The sequence below is a fragment of the Astatotilapia calliptera genome, chromosome 15 (assembly GCF_964374335.1).
Source record: "Astatotilapia calliptera chromosome 15, fAstCal68.1, whole genome shotgun sequence".
NCBI classification, from domain to species: Eukaryota; Metazoa; Chordata; class Actinopteri; order Cichliformes; family Cichlidae; genus Astatotilapia; species Astatotilapia calliptera.
In genome coordinates, this window is record NC_137436.1 from 23940059 (window position 1) to 23957535 (window position 17477).

Sequence of the window (17477 nt, forward strand, 5' to 3'; positions counted from 1 at the left end):
CATCACACAGGATCATTACATAAGGTAAAAGTGATGATTAAGTGGCTCAGATTAACATTTTGAAGCCATGAACAGAAAACTTTCCAGATCTCAGTCCTCAATGGTCAGTCTTTACACTTAAACTCCCAGAGAGCAGCCATTTGGCTTTTCTACCTATAAAACCCGGAGAGCAGCCAAATGGCTGGTAGGCTTTTAGCTAAGCTTTAGCTTCAGCCAAGTGGAAGCTAAATTGGCTAGTCATTCATATGTATATTAGGTTGTTACCTGGGAATTCTGGAGGGAGGCGAGTGGGGGTGTGTGATTGAGGGGGTGGGGGAGCTGCTAAAAGCTGTGCACTTCCTTTTGTGTTTCATCTTGATGCATTCTCAATCATCCAGGGAAATAAATCTCCAAAAGTCACCAACTTGGAGTGTTTCAGTTTGCCATCTTAGGGAGAAATCAACACACATGGGTGTATGTCCTTTGTTGCTGAGATTTATTGATAAAACCAGTACAAAAAACCATGCAACACCTACGCTTTAGCGTGATGTCTTGGAAGCGGTTTCGTGCCATAGTTCCAATTATCTGTGGGTTTCCCAGGTTTGCTGACCAGCAGTCATTTAGAGATGGAACCCTGTTAACCCCCCGCAAGATGACAATTGCAATAAATGCCATTAGTTCAGGGAGGTCCATGAACCAATGAACATGCTCCATGCACCATTCAGCAGGCCATTTGTAAATATGTGTACAAATGGTTGGTTTTTTGTACTGTTTTTTGTAAGCAGGTGGATCTGACCCCTCATATAAAACATATATGCAGGTATTTCCTGGATAATCCTCCTTTTAGTATTAAGTATAACACAAAGCGAGTGACTGAGCTCATGAACTCATCAGACTTCTAGAAGGCCAAAAATCATTTTTTGCGGTCAGGGCAGTCACCCCCTGGTGACAGGATTTTTCATCAACGTCTTTAACAAAGAGAGACAGTTAATGTACTCGTGTAAGGAATATTGCTGGTGAATAATTTTCTATCTGTTTAAGCAGGAGGGGGAAAAAAGTACAAAAACACTCTGAAAACATTAAAATATAATCAGTCTGTGTAACGGAGGAGGTTAAATACGGTTCTTAAAGTAATCAGTGTCCAAAAGATGTAGTGAATTTCTTCAATGGTAAAAGTTTATTTTAAATATTCCTGAAATGTATGGTTGGTTTGCTTTCTTATTCCCCCCCCCCACTTCACACCTGTGAGATATCAGGTGGTTTAATGTGAGTTTACAACCACTTATTTTCTTTGTCCAAAATTTCCTGCCAAAGCCCCAACTAGTGACGGGTGACATCATAAATCTGAGAAACAACAATTTACTGGCCTCGTACATTGATAAAATAGTAATAATTTGTTCAAGTAAGTAGTGTTTCTGGGCTGGCTGTCTAGTTCCCTAAAAAAAAACCCAAAACAAAACAAAACAAAAAAAAACCTCAAGGCAAACAAACTAAGCAGCATGCTGCCAACAGGTCATTCACCTTGGATGTATCTATAAGGCTGGGAAAGATAGGGAAGCTCCATATTGATGGCTCATGCCAAAACTCCATGTGACGATCTAAAACACAAAATCACAAACAGAAAACTTTGAGAAACAGTTTGGCCTGGTTACCTGCAGCAGTGAGTGATGGAGATATAAAGAACATCACTGAAGTAAAAAGATGAATGGAACTACAGCAGAATTTGGCTGTGAAGTCAGTTTTCATCATAGCAAAGTTTGTTTGAAGTTGTATGTTTTCCAGATGGTTTTAGCAGCAGGAGGAATGTGTGGTACAGCTAAACGAATTAAGTCATTGAATTGATGGTTCAGGCCTGTGAAGCTTTCACTTTGAGATGCGTGGAAATCTGTGCAAGAACTAAAAGACTCATTTTCAGGCTTGTGAAACATATTGTTGTTGGTTGGCTGTATGGCTGCCTTTGTGTAATCAGGAAGCATTACTGATTAAGCTGTTTGCTGAATAAGCACCTTTTTGTTGACAGTTTGTGATCTGTACATGTACAAGAGAAAACTGTTAGATTAAAGCCTGTCAATGAACAATGTCTTCAGTTGTGAGGCTGGTAGGGACACTTTTAGCCTCACGCTGATTGAGCACGCTGGTCTGTAGTCAAGGACAAGATCCATTCAGTCACACTTCAGGACATCAGGTAATTTTTGATGAGGAGCTTCAAACATGTGTAGTCCTGTTGCATCTCCAAACTTTTCTCCAAAATGACCATGAAGTTGAGTCGACGTGGCATTTTTACATCTTCTTGATGATTTTTTTGTCTGCAACCCAGCTAAATTTCTTCTGGAGTGTCATCAGCCAGCAAAGCCTTCTTCTCTCTTAATGAATCCTATTCTTGCTTCTGTTGATCTTGTACTTTTTCTTGCTAGTGTTGGTCATATTACAGCCAGGTTTACAAAAAAAAGAGAAAAATAAAAAGCATGTGCCGTTTTCAACAGCCATCTCTTCTGAGTAAAATGTTTTCCATTGCTGCCCATATGTGTATGAACAAAATGACAAAATTAACAACTTCATTTTCATTAAAAAAAAAAAAAAAGTAAAAATGTTTGCAATATCCTCCAGTAGGACTCTACTGGAAACACAAATGACTTTCTTCATTAGAAAGCAATTTCTTGAAAAACTTCAGAAGAGCAAAAAGTGACAAAGCTCCACGAAAGAAAGAAAAATGTCAACATGGAAAAGCAGGTAATTCAACTTGATATCAATTAGCGTTAGTGGAAGGGACAGTTTAAAAGCTGACTTTTGAAAGATAAAGTCATAACAAACATTTCATTTTACTTCCTTTTCTTGGATTTTTGCTCTTGCTTTGGTGTCTGTTTACATAACTCTCAGCTGAGCGCCGTCACAATTTAACCGACTCAGAAGGAACAAGCTTGTGTGCTGATTGGTTGAAGACATAGACGGGAAAGGGACCAATTGCCATTATGCACAGTACAAAGTGAAACAGTAACAACATTTTAATTATATTTTGATTATCAAAGGAAAGTTGGAAGAAAGTTGGAAGAAATTATTTTAAATTAATATAATATGGACCCCAAAGCGCTTTACACTACATTTAGTCATCCACCCATTCACACACCTTCACACACTGGTGATGGCAGACAGAGGTGAGGCTGCTGGCCCTCTGACCACCACCATTAGGCAACGGGTGAAGTGTCTTGCCCAAGGACACAACGATCGAGACTGTCAGAGCTGGGGCTCGAACCGGCAACCTTCCGATTACAAGACGAAATGCCAACTCTTGAGCCACCTGAGTAATTGTATTCAGTTGTGCTGCACATGGAAAAGTTTCTGGACACCAACCCTCGAGGACTGGAGTCTGTTACCTGTGCTCTAAAAGATCAAGATAGTGAGCACAATTCCCACCAAATAAATCTGGATGACTGAGTTTAACTCATTACTCTCAGTTTTCTGGGAACTGTTATAAATAGTCTGGCTTCAGAGAGGGACCACCAGACCTCTGGGGAAAATTAGTTAAAAAACGGGCACTGTCACTTTTGTTTCTTAAATTTGAATTTAGTTGTGTGTTAGAAATTCTAATCTTTTTGAAGCTGCACACAAGCGAGTCCTGTAACCTCAGCACTGGTAGATTTTTATCAAGTCATCCTTTCTGTGAAGACTGAGAGCAATGCAAACAGACACACGGCGGCAGTATTTGGTCTTCAGTCCAACACATCCATCCTCGCTTCCTCCCATCCCAGGTTCAGATAGGAAATGAATTCTGCTCTTCAGTCATGACCTTTGTTAAAAAAAATTGTGTACTTTTCTATATTACCCCTTGAGAATTACGAGAAGGTCTTTTATAGATACAAATTCCAGCCGTTACTGCAACTGCAACTACAACTGCAACTGCAACAGCAATAATCACCCCTTCTCCAACATACAGGGCCACTTTCAGTCCATCGATCCTCTCGCCAGGTTTTTGGCCTGCAGACAGAGGTGTATGATTGGACTTTTGTTAGATATCATCTTATAGAAAAGTGCCCTCTGCAACATCTTTATAACAAAATTTATCTTATTTATCTTTATAAACTCACCAGAGTGAGCGACTTTCAGGTTGACAATGCTGACGACAAGAATTTCTCTCTTCATGCGGCTTGGTCCACTCTGAAAGGCTCTGCACTCGTATATCCCTGTGTCATTAGTTGTTACATTCGTCATAATCAAAGACAAATCCCCATGTGTCATATTTCTGTCCTTCACAACCACTCGGTTGATAAAAGATGGATCTTGGTCTTCTGAATCAAGTTGTTCATCGCGATAGCTGAGCACATACTGACTACTGTTAGCTCTGTGCCACTCTAAAACCTTGACTGGAATATTTTTAGGATTTCTGCAAGGGAGAATGACAGTCTCTCCAGGTTCAGCTGTGACATTTTCCTGTACTGAAGGAGCAGAATCATCCCCCACCTTCAGCTGATCCATTTCAGGGTCATTGGTTGTGCTGGAACCTGTCACAGCTTTCAAAGGACAACGGTTTCAATACTTTGAATAATGCCAAACGTACAACAAACGCACTTGATAAATAGCAAAGAGAGATAAAAGCATATCCTTTTAACACTAGAAATGCCAACTGGGTCACTTTGACCCATTGGCTTTTTAAAAATTCTGTAACTTTTTTAATTAAAACCCCATGATCTTATATTGCACAATTTCTCCTAAAATGGGGTCATTCATCAAATACTGAATTTTGGGGTGTGTAGGATTGAAAGGAAAAAAAAAAAAATATATATATATATATATATATAATTATATATATATATATATATATATATATATATATATATATATATATATATATATATATATATATATATATAATGACCACTTGTACCTAGGACGTCATTTTGACCCTATAGAAATGGATGTAAAACCACTATTATGTGACATTCGATAGTCCAGCAACATGATTGTTTACACACATTTTACATGCAGGCTGCTATAACATGAGCAAAAGCTAGCTAAATATGATTGCAAAAATAAAATAAATGGGACTATAGGTAGATAAAAAATTTGTAACTACTGCCAGGCTGATGATAGGATTTTGAGCCTGAGCAAATCGGGGGATTACCTTACCAAGTGCGTGGAGAAGCAAACAGAAAAGTAGCAGGGGAAATGTATCTGAACTGAGCAGAGAGTAGAGTGGGGAGAACTAATCTGAGAAAATAAAGGATGAAATCCACAAGTGAACAGCAAAACATGTTTCAGGCCTGAGCAAGACAGTTTAGGAGGTGATGTTGCAGAGGCAGAGCAGTGTTGATGTTGGATGACAGGCAACAGATTTTGTGACTGGGGAAAGATGAAAAAGTTTGAATGTTCTAATTTCATAATGATTTCAAATGTTCTTACATTTTTGTAGCCGGCTGTGAGGTCAATTTTAAATTGTAGGCAATCTTCTTCACAGCATCTTTTTCTAGGGAAACTAATACAAATGTGTAATTCTAATGTCTTAGCTTTTGTATTATTTGTTTTACCCTTTGTCTGTTATTCTAATGTGTATGTTAACTTCATAATCTGTGCTGATATTACCTAAATTATTATTTAAAATAATAATACAACCCTTCACAAATAATCTCAATTACATTACTCTTAAATACTTGATCTGTCAAATCTTATTTTTTTGGTTGAAAATTAACAACTTAACTGCTTCAAGAAATGACATCATTACCATTACTGTTGTTGTTGCAGGAGGGGTCCTGGTGTTCTAGTGTTAAAAGAGTACGTGTTCACCAGCTGAGATTTTATGAATCTGAGACCTACTAATGTCAGTCCAGATATACCTGTGAAGGAACGTGAGATATCTAGCAGCAAGCAGGATGTGAGAGCTTCATCGGGTATATCTGCATGTTATTAAGAATAATGGAAAAGTGACGTGTGAGACAGATAGCTGATGCTGCACCAGTCTACCTGTGATATAGCAGAATGTTCTGGTAAATAGCGAGCTGAAGGAGAAACTGATTTAACAAGCAGTCAGTTTTCCAGATCACACTTATTGCGTCTATATTTGAGTGTTAATTCATCAGAAGGCTAAAAGATTGAATGTAGAGGATTTTAATGCAGCCCTGCACCAATTTAAACTCCTGGAGACACATTGATACAGTGGGATGCAAAAGTTTGGGCAACTTTGTTAATAGTCATTATTTTCCTGTATAAATCATTGGTTGTTACAATAAAAAATGTCAGTTAAATATATATATTATAGGAGACACACAGTGATAGTTGAGAAGTGAAATGAAGTTTATTGGATTTACAGAAAGTGTGCAATAATTGTTTAAAAATCAGGCCGGTGCATAAATTTGGGCACTGTTGCCATTTTATTGATTCCAAAACCTTTAGAACTAATTACTGGAACTCAAATTGGCTTGGTAAGCTCAGTGACCCCTGACCTACATACACAGGTGAATCCAATAATGAGAAAGAGTATTTAAGGGGGCCAATTGTAAGTTTCCCTCCTCTTTTAATTTTCTCTGAAGAGTAGCAATGGGGGTCTCAAAACAACCTTCAATTGACCTGAAGACAAAGATTGTTCACCATCATGGTTTAGGGCAGAGCTTCCCAAAATGTGGGGCCCGCCCCTTAGGGGGGAGCAGGGGGGGGACGACAAAAAATGCTTGGACACTGCTAGCACGGGGCTCCCACACAAACACAAAGCAGGAGATGAAGCATCGCTGAATATGTTTCCAAACCAACTTCATTCTAAGCCAAAGACTAGAAAATATGGTGACGCATATCTGCCCTTTGGCTTCACCTGCACAAGTGCCGAGGTAGGTCTCCCCTGCAGAATTGGTTTTCCCTGCGTCGGGAGCAGCGCTGGGCTATTCAAAAAACGGACAAACGGTATCCCACATTCTTGATTTTTAGTTCACAAACACTTGTTGTAATGATTAACTACTCCTGACATTTTGGAGATGTTTATACAGTAAAGTTACAGCGGGATAAAAATAATATCAGGCTGATCCTGCAATGATTTGTCCCCCGGTTCAAATCACGGACAAACAGCATCCCACAGTTGTTTATATTTTTAAACCCATTTTGCACAGAGAGGCATTTTTTGAAAAATGTATTGATAGCAATGTTGAAAATTATTACACAGGAAAAAAACAACTACACGTAAAATAATCACACCGTGACGCCTCTGCCTTTCTAAATAGAGGGACAGTAATTGCGTGTTTATATGCAAGCGTGTAAAACCTGCAGATAGAGATAAAATACTGTTAATCTGACTATCTGCCATTCTGCAAGTCATCTCATGTAAACAACGTGGTGCACAGCGTGACGTGAAAAAAGGCACATACCTTTGACGTTGCGTGACGAACTCTGTATTCCTCGTCCACACATAAACGCAAAAAAGGAGTTTTAAAAAATCTCAGTTTTCTGTGATTAGAAATGCTGTTTACGTGTGGACGAAAGGCCCAAACGCATAGAAACAGCTGCGTTTTCAAAAATACCCGTGTAGGTGTGGATGTAGCGTAAAAGAGTTAGTAGTTTATTTTATTATACCTGTAATTTATTGCAGATTACTTGTATTTGCTTAATTGTTTACTAAATGTTTGAGGTGTGAAATAAACCGTAATGGAGCAAAATATGGGTGTGTGTTGTTGGAGGATGTGTTTGTGCGCACGCATGGGGGGAGGGCGCAAACATTTTCTTGTAAAACAAAGGGGGGCCTAACAAAAAAAAAAGTTTGGGAACCACTGGTTTAGGGGAAGGATACAGAAAGCTGTCTCAGAGATTTAAGCTGTCTGTTTCCACAGTTAGGAACATATTGAGAAAATGGAAGGCCACAGGCTCAGTTTTCAGCTTATGTTTTGACTCGTAGTGCCGTCTTAAATTAAACCCCTTAATTACAGCCACAAATAAGATACAGGTTTACCAGCAATGTTTGTAAACATATATTCAGTCTCCCGCCGCCGGTGCTGAAAGGCTCTGTTTTCAGAATCAACTTTTCTCTTCGCCATTGTGAGGGGCTAGCTAACAGAAGTTTGACCTGATTGACGGGGGAATGTTCCCAGGTAGCCTAGCGTTCTGCAAGGAGGCTGCAGCGCTGCATAATGGGATCTGTAGTTTGTGTGTTATTAGCGCCTCATATCGCCGGGTCATGCATAACAATAATAATAAATCTATATAAAATGATCTCGCCACAAAAAAAGAAATGAAATCAATATTTAGTAGATCCGCCTTTTGCAGAAATTACAGCCTCTAAACCACATGTGTCAAAGTCAAGGCCCGCGGGCCACAGCCGGACCAGCGTACATTTATATGTATCTATTCTATATGAATTAAGACAGTTATGACTGACAGGTCTGATTTTCTCCCCCAATAAAATAATATTTAATATATTACTCTACTTATTTTATTACATTTTTTACATCTTGGGATTTTCTTTTTACCCATATCGTATAAGTAAGCTTTCATTTTCAGACAATATTTAGAAAAACAATATTTATCTATTTGATAGATAATGCATCATTATATACAGTGTAAGAGACATTTGCCTTTGAGATAAAAAAGATATAAAGTGATATGAAATAATTTCACATTCAATGTTTGCTGAAGCTCAGTATTTAAAACATTTGACAAGTTAAAAGGTCAGAGGTCTCCGTCCCCCTCTCTCTGCTTTTCCCTGCTGTGTGTGCCTGTGTCCAGATTCAGATAAAGACAGTTCTCCCCAAATGTGCCAGCATCACTGCTGATATCACTAAAAGGCTCACATGAATACTAATGAAAAATGTAATTTTGAGTGTCATGTTTGTCAACAATGTGTTGTTATACTTTTCTCATGTTAGCTGATTTTTGGGATAATGTCAACTAATATGATCATAATAAAATAATAATAAAAGCACTAAATGACATTTTAGTGTCTTTAATTGTCCTTAACAAAAAGCACAACAATAAAAACAAATGACTGGAGTCTTTGTATACAGTCTCCAAATTTGATCCTATTACTGAAAACACTTTATTATTATTATTATTATTATTATTATTATTAATAATAATAATAATAATAATAATAATAATAACAATAATAATAATATATAGCTATGGGTGTGGGTGCTTTAGGGGCTACAGGTCCCTAGATATTGCTGCCAGTGCTTTTGATCCTCTTTGGATGTTGGCTGCCTTTTGTTCTATTCTCTGTTAACATTTTCTGTTGGTGTTCCATTGGTTGTGTTGCTTTCCTTTTGAATATGGTATACACTACTTTTTGTGTCATTGATGTCCCAGTGCTTCTGCCCTATTTTTTTGTGTCTGATCATTTATGATTCGTTTTACCACAGCTTTATTTAATGATATCTGAAAATCAAATATCTGTAATTTTACTGATCAGTAAATCAGTCAATCTTTATTGACAGACTTTGCATCCATAGTGAAAAAACAACAACACCCCCAAAACAAAACAAAAAAACAACACAACATGTAAGACTGCACTTAAAATGAAGAGTGATAAGTCTGTGTGTTTGGCAGTTTTTGACCAGCAGGTGGCGAGGGAGGTCTGTGTGCACATAAAGCCTGAGGATTAAACTCTTTTGCAATCAAATTGGCTGAAAGACTTCATGAAGCTTCATTTAGCTGTCACTAGCTCGAGCTGGTCCTTAAATACTGGATGCCTGATGAGTAAACAGGAGTGACAGGTTAAGTGGGAACCTGAGGACTCCACCCAGTGGGTGGGTCTGGACAGGACCTGCCCAACATTTTCAGAAACAGCAGGTGAAGAGAACACAAAAACAGACAACATCCTTAACCAGCCGGGGCCCATGAGACACTGTTTTACAGCTATAGCTGTCATACTTTCTGCGCTTTGGATCTTTACTATTGTCTGAGCCAAAACTCCCACCTTGTCTTTATTACTGACTGCAATTCAAGAAACTCCAAACAGAGGCCAATACTGAAAAATATAAATCAATGACTGAAAACAGAAAAACACACAAACCACGAGAGAGCTGATGGTTAACTTAAGGTTGTGGTCCAATCAAATCTCTTACTACGTAATTTTTCTGCTTCTATGGAATGGAAAAGGGTCTTTCGTTATATTCAGACAAAGAAACCACAAAGGGAGGGGACGCGAGTTTCATTTTACTGTAAACTGAGTGAAGTGTCATTATTAAGTCTCAGTCAAATATGACCAATTGAAAGAATGAAGGGTGCATATGTCCTGTGGCTGCTGTGTAAGTACACCACATATTCTTTTGTCAGATTATTGTGAAACTTAAACTAACTGAGTGTTATTCTATTTAGGGTTGATCTCCCTGCTGTGTGGCTCAACAAATCAAGGTTAGATCTCTTTGTTTTATTCTACCAGGAAACCCCACTTTATACAATTACATGTTTAAATACAACATGGTGTACAAAAAACAAACGAATGTTTTAAGATATGCTTTCACTTACCAGAACATATAATTTCACAGGCCTCCGTAGTTTTCCCATGAATTATTTCCATGTAGCTCGTAACAGAGCTGAGACAGAAAAAGGTACAGAGATAAGCTAAAGGTTTAAGTATCAAGGTTAATACAATAAAAATAAAATAAAAGGTCATTTCTGGTGGCAGTTTCAGTGGAAAGTGATTCAGAGACATAAATATAGATATGCATCTAAATCTGGATTTTTTTAAATGAAGGCTTCATAACAAAGATGTAGTCAAATACATAAAAGTTGCTTCAACAAGGTACTCTTGGTTTATACCAATCATTAATTAATGGTTAAAAAGCGTAAGGCTAGAAGGATATGTGCTCGCTGAATGTGCATGCATGATTATGTGTTTTTTTAAATCGTGGTTTACTGCTATATACTTTATGGTGAAGTGACTGATTCACAGGAAACCAAAGACAAAGAAGCCTAAATCCAGTCATGTCCAGTTGTCTTTGTACAAACTAGTTTACATTTTAGGAATTCAAAGTGACGAAGGATTTTTTCCCCTCACACCCTTTCAAAGGCCTATTTAAGGGGTTAAGACTTGGTTTTAGGCGTAACAGGTTTGGCAAAGCATTAATAAGAGTAAATGTCCTCACAAATATAGCCAAACATACATGCCTGTGTGTGTATTGTATAACACTTCATGTATACACAGCAGGCAGCAGCTGTCGTGGAGGAAGCAGCGGTAACAGAGGAACCTTTCGTCCAAATAACCTCAAACTCAAAATGGAACTTGCTCACGTCCACAAAATACCCCGACAGTTTTGTAGTGAATCTGATGAAGGGTCGTTGAGCTGAGCAAGGAAAAGATGCAATTAGAGACAGATTTCTCAAATCATTAGATGATATCCAGCTAAAAGGAAGTATTTAAAAAAAGCTTCAGCAATTTTGCCCAACGTAGTAATCCAGTGGTGTTGATACTGAAGTTTTGTATTTACACATAAAAGTACTGTCTCCACGTTCATTTGAATTTCATTTTGAGGCTGAGCTGCTGGGGGGGGGGGGCAGTGGTGTGCATTGAATGCTTTGCTGTGGCCAAGAAACCCTCTTAAATGCATGCACAAGATAGCAGTCACCACAGTTCAGGTTGGTTAGCTCCTCACTGATGATATGACCCGAGTTTATAATGCACAACCTCGTGAATGTTGAAACTCGTCAGCTTCGGACTTCGACTGTAAACTTAAACTTATAGCTACTGTTCGGTCGGTGGGTTGTGGTTGGAGACCCAGCTTTCATCAGCAGTGATTAGTCTTGACAAAAAAGGTCACATTAGATGTGAACGTGGGTCATTCAGTAGTAAAATAATTAAAGCTCTGCAACATTTTACCTTTTATACTATGAATATTTTCTAGTTAAGAGGGCTCTGAAATTCTGCCTCATTTTATTTTTTTTTCCAGCATTTCAGAGCCTTCTTAACAATGTCTGCATAAACAGACTGGCAGACTGACTCCATAACAACAAGAAAAGAGAATTCACATAACCTTTTTTGACCTGCAGAAAGAAAGGTGATCACCATTGCACCTTCTGCAACAGCTGTTGCTCACTTACCCACAACATCCTGTTCAGCTTGATGACAGACACTGTTTCCTGATTTTGAAGCATTTAGATAAGTAAACTGGGCATCTCTCATCTCAGAAAACATCCTGTGTAGATGGTGTGCTCTGCGCCTTGAATCTTGACCTAACCTGCTGCTCACCATCACCACAAACTATATATAAACTTTCCATTCCAAATAAAAAGTGAACATATTTAGACTTGACAATTGAGTGATAAATGAATGCTAGCATGCTTGGTTAGAAACCCGCATTCACAAACTGGATACACTGCAAAGACACTTATGTTTTAATTGATACTAAGTAACATACCAATCCAATTCCTACAACTTCAGTTATTAAAACTGAAAAATCAACGGTCTGCACCACACAGGAGGCTCAATAACATAATTTAAATGCTTCAAATAGAGCCAGCAGCTCAATCATGCTTCAGAGGTTCAGTTGAGTGACTTTGATTAACTGAGGTAAAGCCGTACAGATTTTGGCATCTATAGCAGCCGATATCACCATCCAACTATCAGTCTAACGTGCCACACCTGGCCAATCCTCAACAAAATCCAAGTGGATTAGTTAAATAAAAGAATTTATGTTATGAAAACAAGGGAAACTACCCAAAAAACCCAAACATTGCTTTGTAGCAGGCTGTTAACATTTGTTTTTCTGCTCTTGCTCTTGACGAAGGCGGTCGCACTTTTCTCCTCTCCTCCTCCTCCTCTCCCTTAGCTTCCCTGCTTAGCCTCTTATGTCCTTGTCTAGTCTCGTGTTTTTTGTATTACTTTTCCCTGGAACACTCTCTCACAGTCTGTTCTCTAAAACCTAAAAGAGGAATTATGGATTGGATCAACTGGTCCCTGAATGCAATTGACACCCCTCTCTCAACGAGAAGTTTGAGCTTGGGTGAGCTTGAGTGCTGAAGACATCTACCTATTCGGAATCATGATAACAGGGTTCTGGCGGATCGGAGCTGACTTGGCCCTGACTTATTGAAGAATTAAGAAAGCGGAACCGGCTGTTCAAACCCCCACAAGGCTGCCCGCTGGGATTGAAACGATGGGAGAGGCATGAGTTTCTCAAAATGGGCTCATTGAGTGCAGCACGGATAAGATCTTGGAGAAGCTACGGCTGCTGTGAATACTCAGAATAAGATCTCTGACTGCAGACTGGATACATCTCGGAAGGGCTAGCTCGGAATAACATCTCTGGGCGCAAATTGGATGACATCTCGGGGGAGGCACACTGCCGTGAGTTCTCAGAATCCTTGAGTACATGAAATGACAACATCACAGAACGCAAGTATGGCGAAGCTCGCGGCTCTCCAACGGGAGATTGAGAGACCAGTGTTGGACTGTAGAACTGCTTTGAAATTCATATGAGCTGTTCGCACTAAAGTAAAAAGCGCCATCACTTCATGCGGATACCCCTTTGGCGCCAGCTGCGGTCTCAAGGCTGGAGCTGAACAAAAACACCCTGATAACGACTGTGTTTAGACTGTTCCTTCCCATTCCATGCAAGGCCACTTGGGTTGGCTGGAAGACTGTTTACTTAGCCTAGCAGGGCGAAGGACACTGTCTCAGCTGAACTCTGGACACGCACAGACATATACACTGATATGCACACACTCATCCCCCCTCCCTTTCCAAACGCCTTCGACGCTTATTCCCTTCCGATGCTGCACCCTTTACCCACCCCTGTTGCTTTTCATGTGTTTCTTTGGTGTATTAAAAGTTTTTTCATGTTTTATGTGCAGAGGTGTTTTTTTCTGTTCTCAAACTGATCTCCCTGTTGGAGCTCAGTGTGGGGGGAGTTATTTTTTTCTCCTTATCCTTTCTCATGTGGTGCATTTTCCATTGTTATACCTCTCTGACCTGTCTTCCCCATGTGATGTTTTGTGTAATGTATGTATAGTCGGAGGGTAAGATGGCGCAGCCATTGCGTGCAATAGGTCGGCAGCCTTATGAAATTTCCCCTTGTGGGACTAATAAAGGTATATCAATTCAATTCAATTAACATGTTTATTTCTGCTTTAAAGTTGAACATTTTAACATGTGAATGGCCCACTTTTGGAGCCAGTCTCAGGTGGACATTAAAGGAACTGCAGCATTTGGCGGTTTCATTTCTCCGTTCTGAAGGATTCCACTTCACTGACATTCCATTTGGTGTGGATTTCTTTTTTAACCTTTATCAACAATCACTCTGCACTATGAATCTTCTGCAATTAACTGCAATCACCCGAGTCACAAAGACTATAAAATGCCCCACAATGTCCTCAGGTTTCAACTGTGAAACTAAGGGCTGCACTACTCTATGACAAACCTATTATTCATTATAGCTTTACTACATGTTTTGGTAATCATTCTGACAACTTCAGATCTCAAATTCAAAGATAATTGGCATACTTCCTCCAGGAGATATTTGAAGAGACTGATGGGTATCCTTAATGAAGATTATAAACTGATGTCCTCAGGAAAAGCTACAGGTTACCAAATTATTAGTTAAATAGGCACAAAATATCTTAAGTGCTTTTATCAATCAAACTGACAGATGAAATTGTGAATGAGCGTTTGTATGTTTTATCTCATATGATGAGATTCCAAGACCCAGGGGATATAAGAAATTCCAGTCTAACCTAATGTAATCTAATCCTGAATAACTGTGGTTGCATGGAGTTTAACCATACCCTAGATAAACCTGGATAAATGGGAGTGATCCCAAACAACTACTGCCCTTAAAAACCACCTTCCATACTTAAATGTTGGTGTTTGTGGATGGTTCTGTGTGCATTAATTGTTTCACTGTAATTCTCAGAGACAATCTGATGGCTGCCTCAGGGTTTTGTAAATGTGCATAATCCATATCTTCCCCACAGCTCGTCTGACTGTGAGCCCCAGCAGCTCTCAGCTGTTTGAAGGTGACTTTTTGTCTCTGAGCTGTGAGGCTGAGGACTGCCCTGCTGGATGGACTGTGAGGAGGAACACGCCCAAACGACAAAGGAGTCGGTGTGGAGATGGGTGGGGAAAACAAGTCGGTTCGTGTTGTACCATCACCTACATCTTCAGAAGGGACAGTGGTGTTTACTGGTGTGAGTGCGGAGAGGGAATAAGCAGTAACACCGTCAACATCACTGTGACTGGTAAGAATATTGTGTGTAGTTAGTGTTGGTGAAGCTGTGTGTCAGTGGATGAAATGCTGTAGTTTGTGTCTGTGTGGAGGTGGCCGAGTGATCCTGCAGAGTCCTGTGCTTCCTGTGATGGAGGGAGACAGCATCACGCTGCTCTGTAAATCAAAGCCCCCACATTCAAACCTCTCAGCTGTTTTCTATAAAGATGGCTCCGTCATCAGGACTGAGTCGACAGGTCACATGACCATTCCTCATGTTTCCCTGTCTGACGAAGGCCTCTACAAATGTCACATCAGTCAACATGGGGAGTCTCCACCCAGCTGGATCACTGTCACAGGTAATTTTCAGTATGATCAACATTTATTTCATCCATAGATGGACATAGATAGCATGAGGTCACCCATTAGTCAGTGAAGTCCCAATATGAGACCTCGGGCTTTTTAGCTATCACCACTTCGATGTTTTCAAACCTGCAGGTCGGATCCAACCAAAGACTTTAATTGGCTAAAGACTTCTTATGTGTTCTGTTTAACCTGAAACTACCCAATAAAGTAATCAGGAAGGTGCTTAGTGAGGTCGCAGAGTGAGGAAGCTGAGTTTCCCATAGACCTCTACACCATCCAAAGGTTTTTTTTCCTACCACAGGAGTTGCCCCCTGGTGGCCAATGGATAGCGTCACTTTTCAGACGAGATCTGAAAGTTGCGTCCATCTAAGATTACCATCTTAGATTTCATCCATGAATCACCTGAACAGTGCCATTCTCTTTACAGGTAAACCTACAACTACAGCCCTGCCTTCCACATTATCCCCACCCTCTACATCAACCCTGTCTTCTGCCTCAACTTTGCTTTCTGTCTCAACCCCAATGACCACACCGATCCAATCCACTGCCATGGCGTCTCCTTCTGCCACAGCTCTGCCTACTGATTCAGCTCCACCAGCTGTCTCCATTCACCGACCACTTGTCTTGAGAGTGGTCTGCCACCTGGTGGTGTTCTGTCCATATGTCATCACAACTGTCCTAATGGTGTCTTTATATCGACAAAGACCCACAGGTAACTTTCACTGTCAGATGATCAATCTATTAAAGGGGATCTGTTGTGTTTTTGTTTATTTTCTGTCATAATTGTATGCATGCAGCTACGGTGGTGGACTTTGCCATATATAAAGACTATTAGAGGCCTGAAACGGCCAAAGTTAGAACAATTAATGAAGAGAGGACACAAAAACAGAACAGAGAAGACCTGTTAAAAAAATCCAAAATCTAAATCTTTATTTAAAAATTGTAGGCAGTTTGGCACAGATAGGCAGTCTGCATAGTATATAGTATAAAGAAAACAAACTGAGAAACAAGCATGGGATCATACATGGAAACACTGAAACTAGCTAACACACTGGGAATGTCGGGAGAGCCTCGAAATCCGAGATACTGTAAGAACAAAGACAATCTGATCTATCAATCAATTCTCAGGTGTAAGTAAGACAAATTGAGCACAGGTGAAGCTGTGTTGATTACTTTGAAGTGTAAATCATGCAAAGCAACTTTAGAAGGGCCTTAGAAGAAAAATACAGATGTGGAAATGGGTCCCCTTAAATTCTGATTGTTTTTCTCACTTATTATTACCTCATTATGACTGAACTCTTTGTCTCCATAGCAACAGCGCCACACCCCCACCCTGAGCAGAAACTGACAGAGGACTTTGACATCATGGAGGTCACCATCGAGCATCATTTCTAAACTGCACAGAACAGAGAAATATTTTTGTCATGTAAAAGTAATAAATATTAGATTAAATAGATCTGATATTTTATGGCAGCACAAAGTCATGTATAACGTTGGAGGTAAACAAAGTGCAGTTTTTTGACTGCATATTCATATCTACAAGCCCAGTTTATTACCAAAGAGACAAATGATTTCTTCTACTCCACTCCTACCCACTCCTCCCACAACCAACATGTTTTTCAATGTTGTATAGATGCTTTCCTGTATCACTGATGTCTCAGTACTCCTGCCATGATCTGTAGGTTTAAGTTCAGCTTTGCCTAATGGTATCTGTAAATTAAATGACTGTAATTTCACCTAATGTTTTGGTAATATGTACAAATCCTCATTTCCTTCTACACTTACATATGCAGGAACCCCAAAATCCAACATTTACACCCCCATTTCACAATCTTTGCGAACTTTGATATATTTCCTATATAATATCTAATCTATGTGATTTACCAAATCTAAGACCCATCAGTGCTTATAAACTACCAGATGACTTCTGCTGCTTCTTCTATGTGTCCAGAGAATGCATGGCAAACACCCAAGGAGGGACTGTCGGACAACACTGTAAGCCTAGATGTTCACTCTTTATATATGAAA

At 39.5% G+C, this 17477-nt stretch overlaps 1 protein-coding gene and 1 long non-coding RNA gene across 5 annotated transcripts; one reads left to right on the forward strand and one right to left on the reverse strand.

Moving 5' to 3' along the window:
* Nucleotides 1–1322: 1322 nt before the first annotated feature.
* LOC145420670 (uncharacterized) lies at nucleotides 1323–4738 on the reverse strand. Its single transcript, XR_013901984.1, has 2 exons — nucleotides 4062–4738; nucleotides 1323–3951 (listed from the first exon to the last, which is right to left on the reverse strand). It is a non-coding gene; the product is annotated as an uncharacterized LOC145420670 (long non-coding RNA).
* Nucleotides 4739–10062: 5324 nt separating this feature from the next.
* Nucleotides 10063–17185, forward strand: LOC113006743 (Fc receptor-like protein 5). 4 transcript variants are annotated; one of them, XM_080290114.1, is made up of 6 exons: nucleotides 10063–10190; nucleotides 10261–10296; nucleotides 14854–15117; nucleotides 15380–15442; nucleotides 16021–16161; nucleotides 16762–17185. In XM_080290114.1, exons 1-6 carry the CDS (start codon nucleotides 10160–10162, stop codon nucleotides 16842–16844), a joined length of 618 nt encoding a protein of 205 aa, XP_080146240.1. In that variant the 5' UTR covers nucleotides 10063–10159; the 3' UTR covers nucleotides 16845–17185. The 4 variants fall into 4 exon arrangements, with proteins under 4 accessions (XP_080146240.1, XP_080146239.1, XP_025998681.1 ...); XM_080290113.1 differs by having other exon boundaries at nucleotides 10064–10190; nucleotides 15877–16161; XM_026142896.2 differs by having other exon boundaries at nucleotides 10067–10190; nucleotides 15197–15442; nucleotides 15877–16161.
* The last annotated feature ends 292 nt before the right edge of the window (nucleotides 17186–17477 follow it).

Coding starts and splice junctions, on each gene's coding strand:
- LOC113006743 (XM_026142896.2), top strand. CDS start 10,160: ATGAAGGGTGCATATGTCCTGTGGCTGCTGT. Junction 10,191..10,260: donor ATATGTCCTGTGGCTGCTGT/GTAAGTACACCA, acceptor TATTCTATTTAG/GGTTGATCTCCCTGCTGTGT. Junction 15,118..15,196: donor CGTCAACATCACTGTGACTG/GTAAGAATATTG, acceptor GTCTGTGTGGAG/GTGGCCGAGTGATCCTGCAG.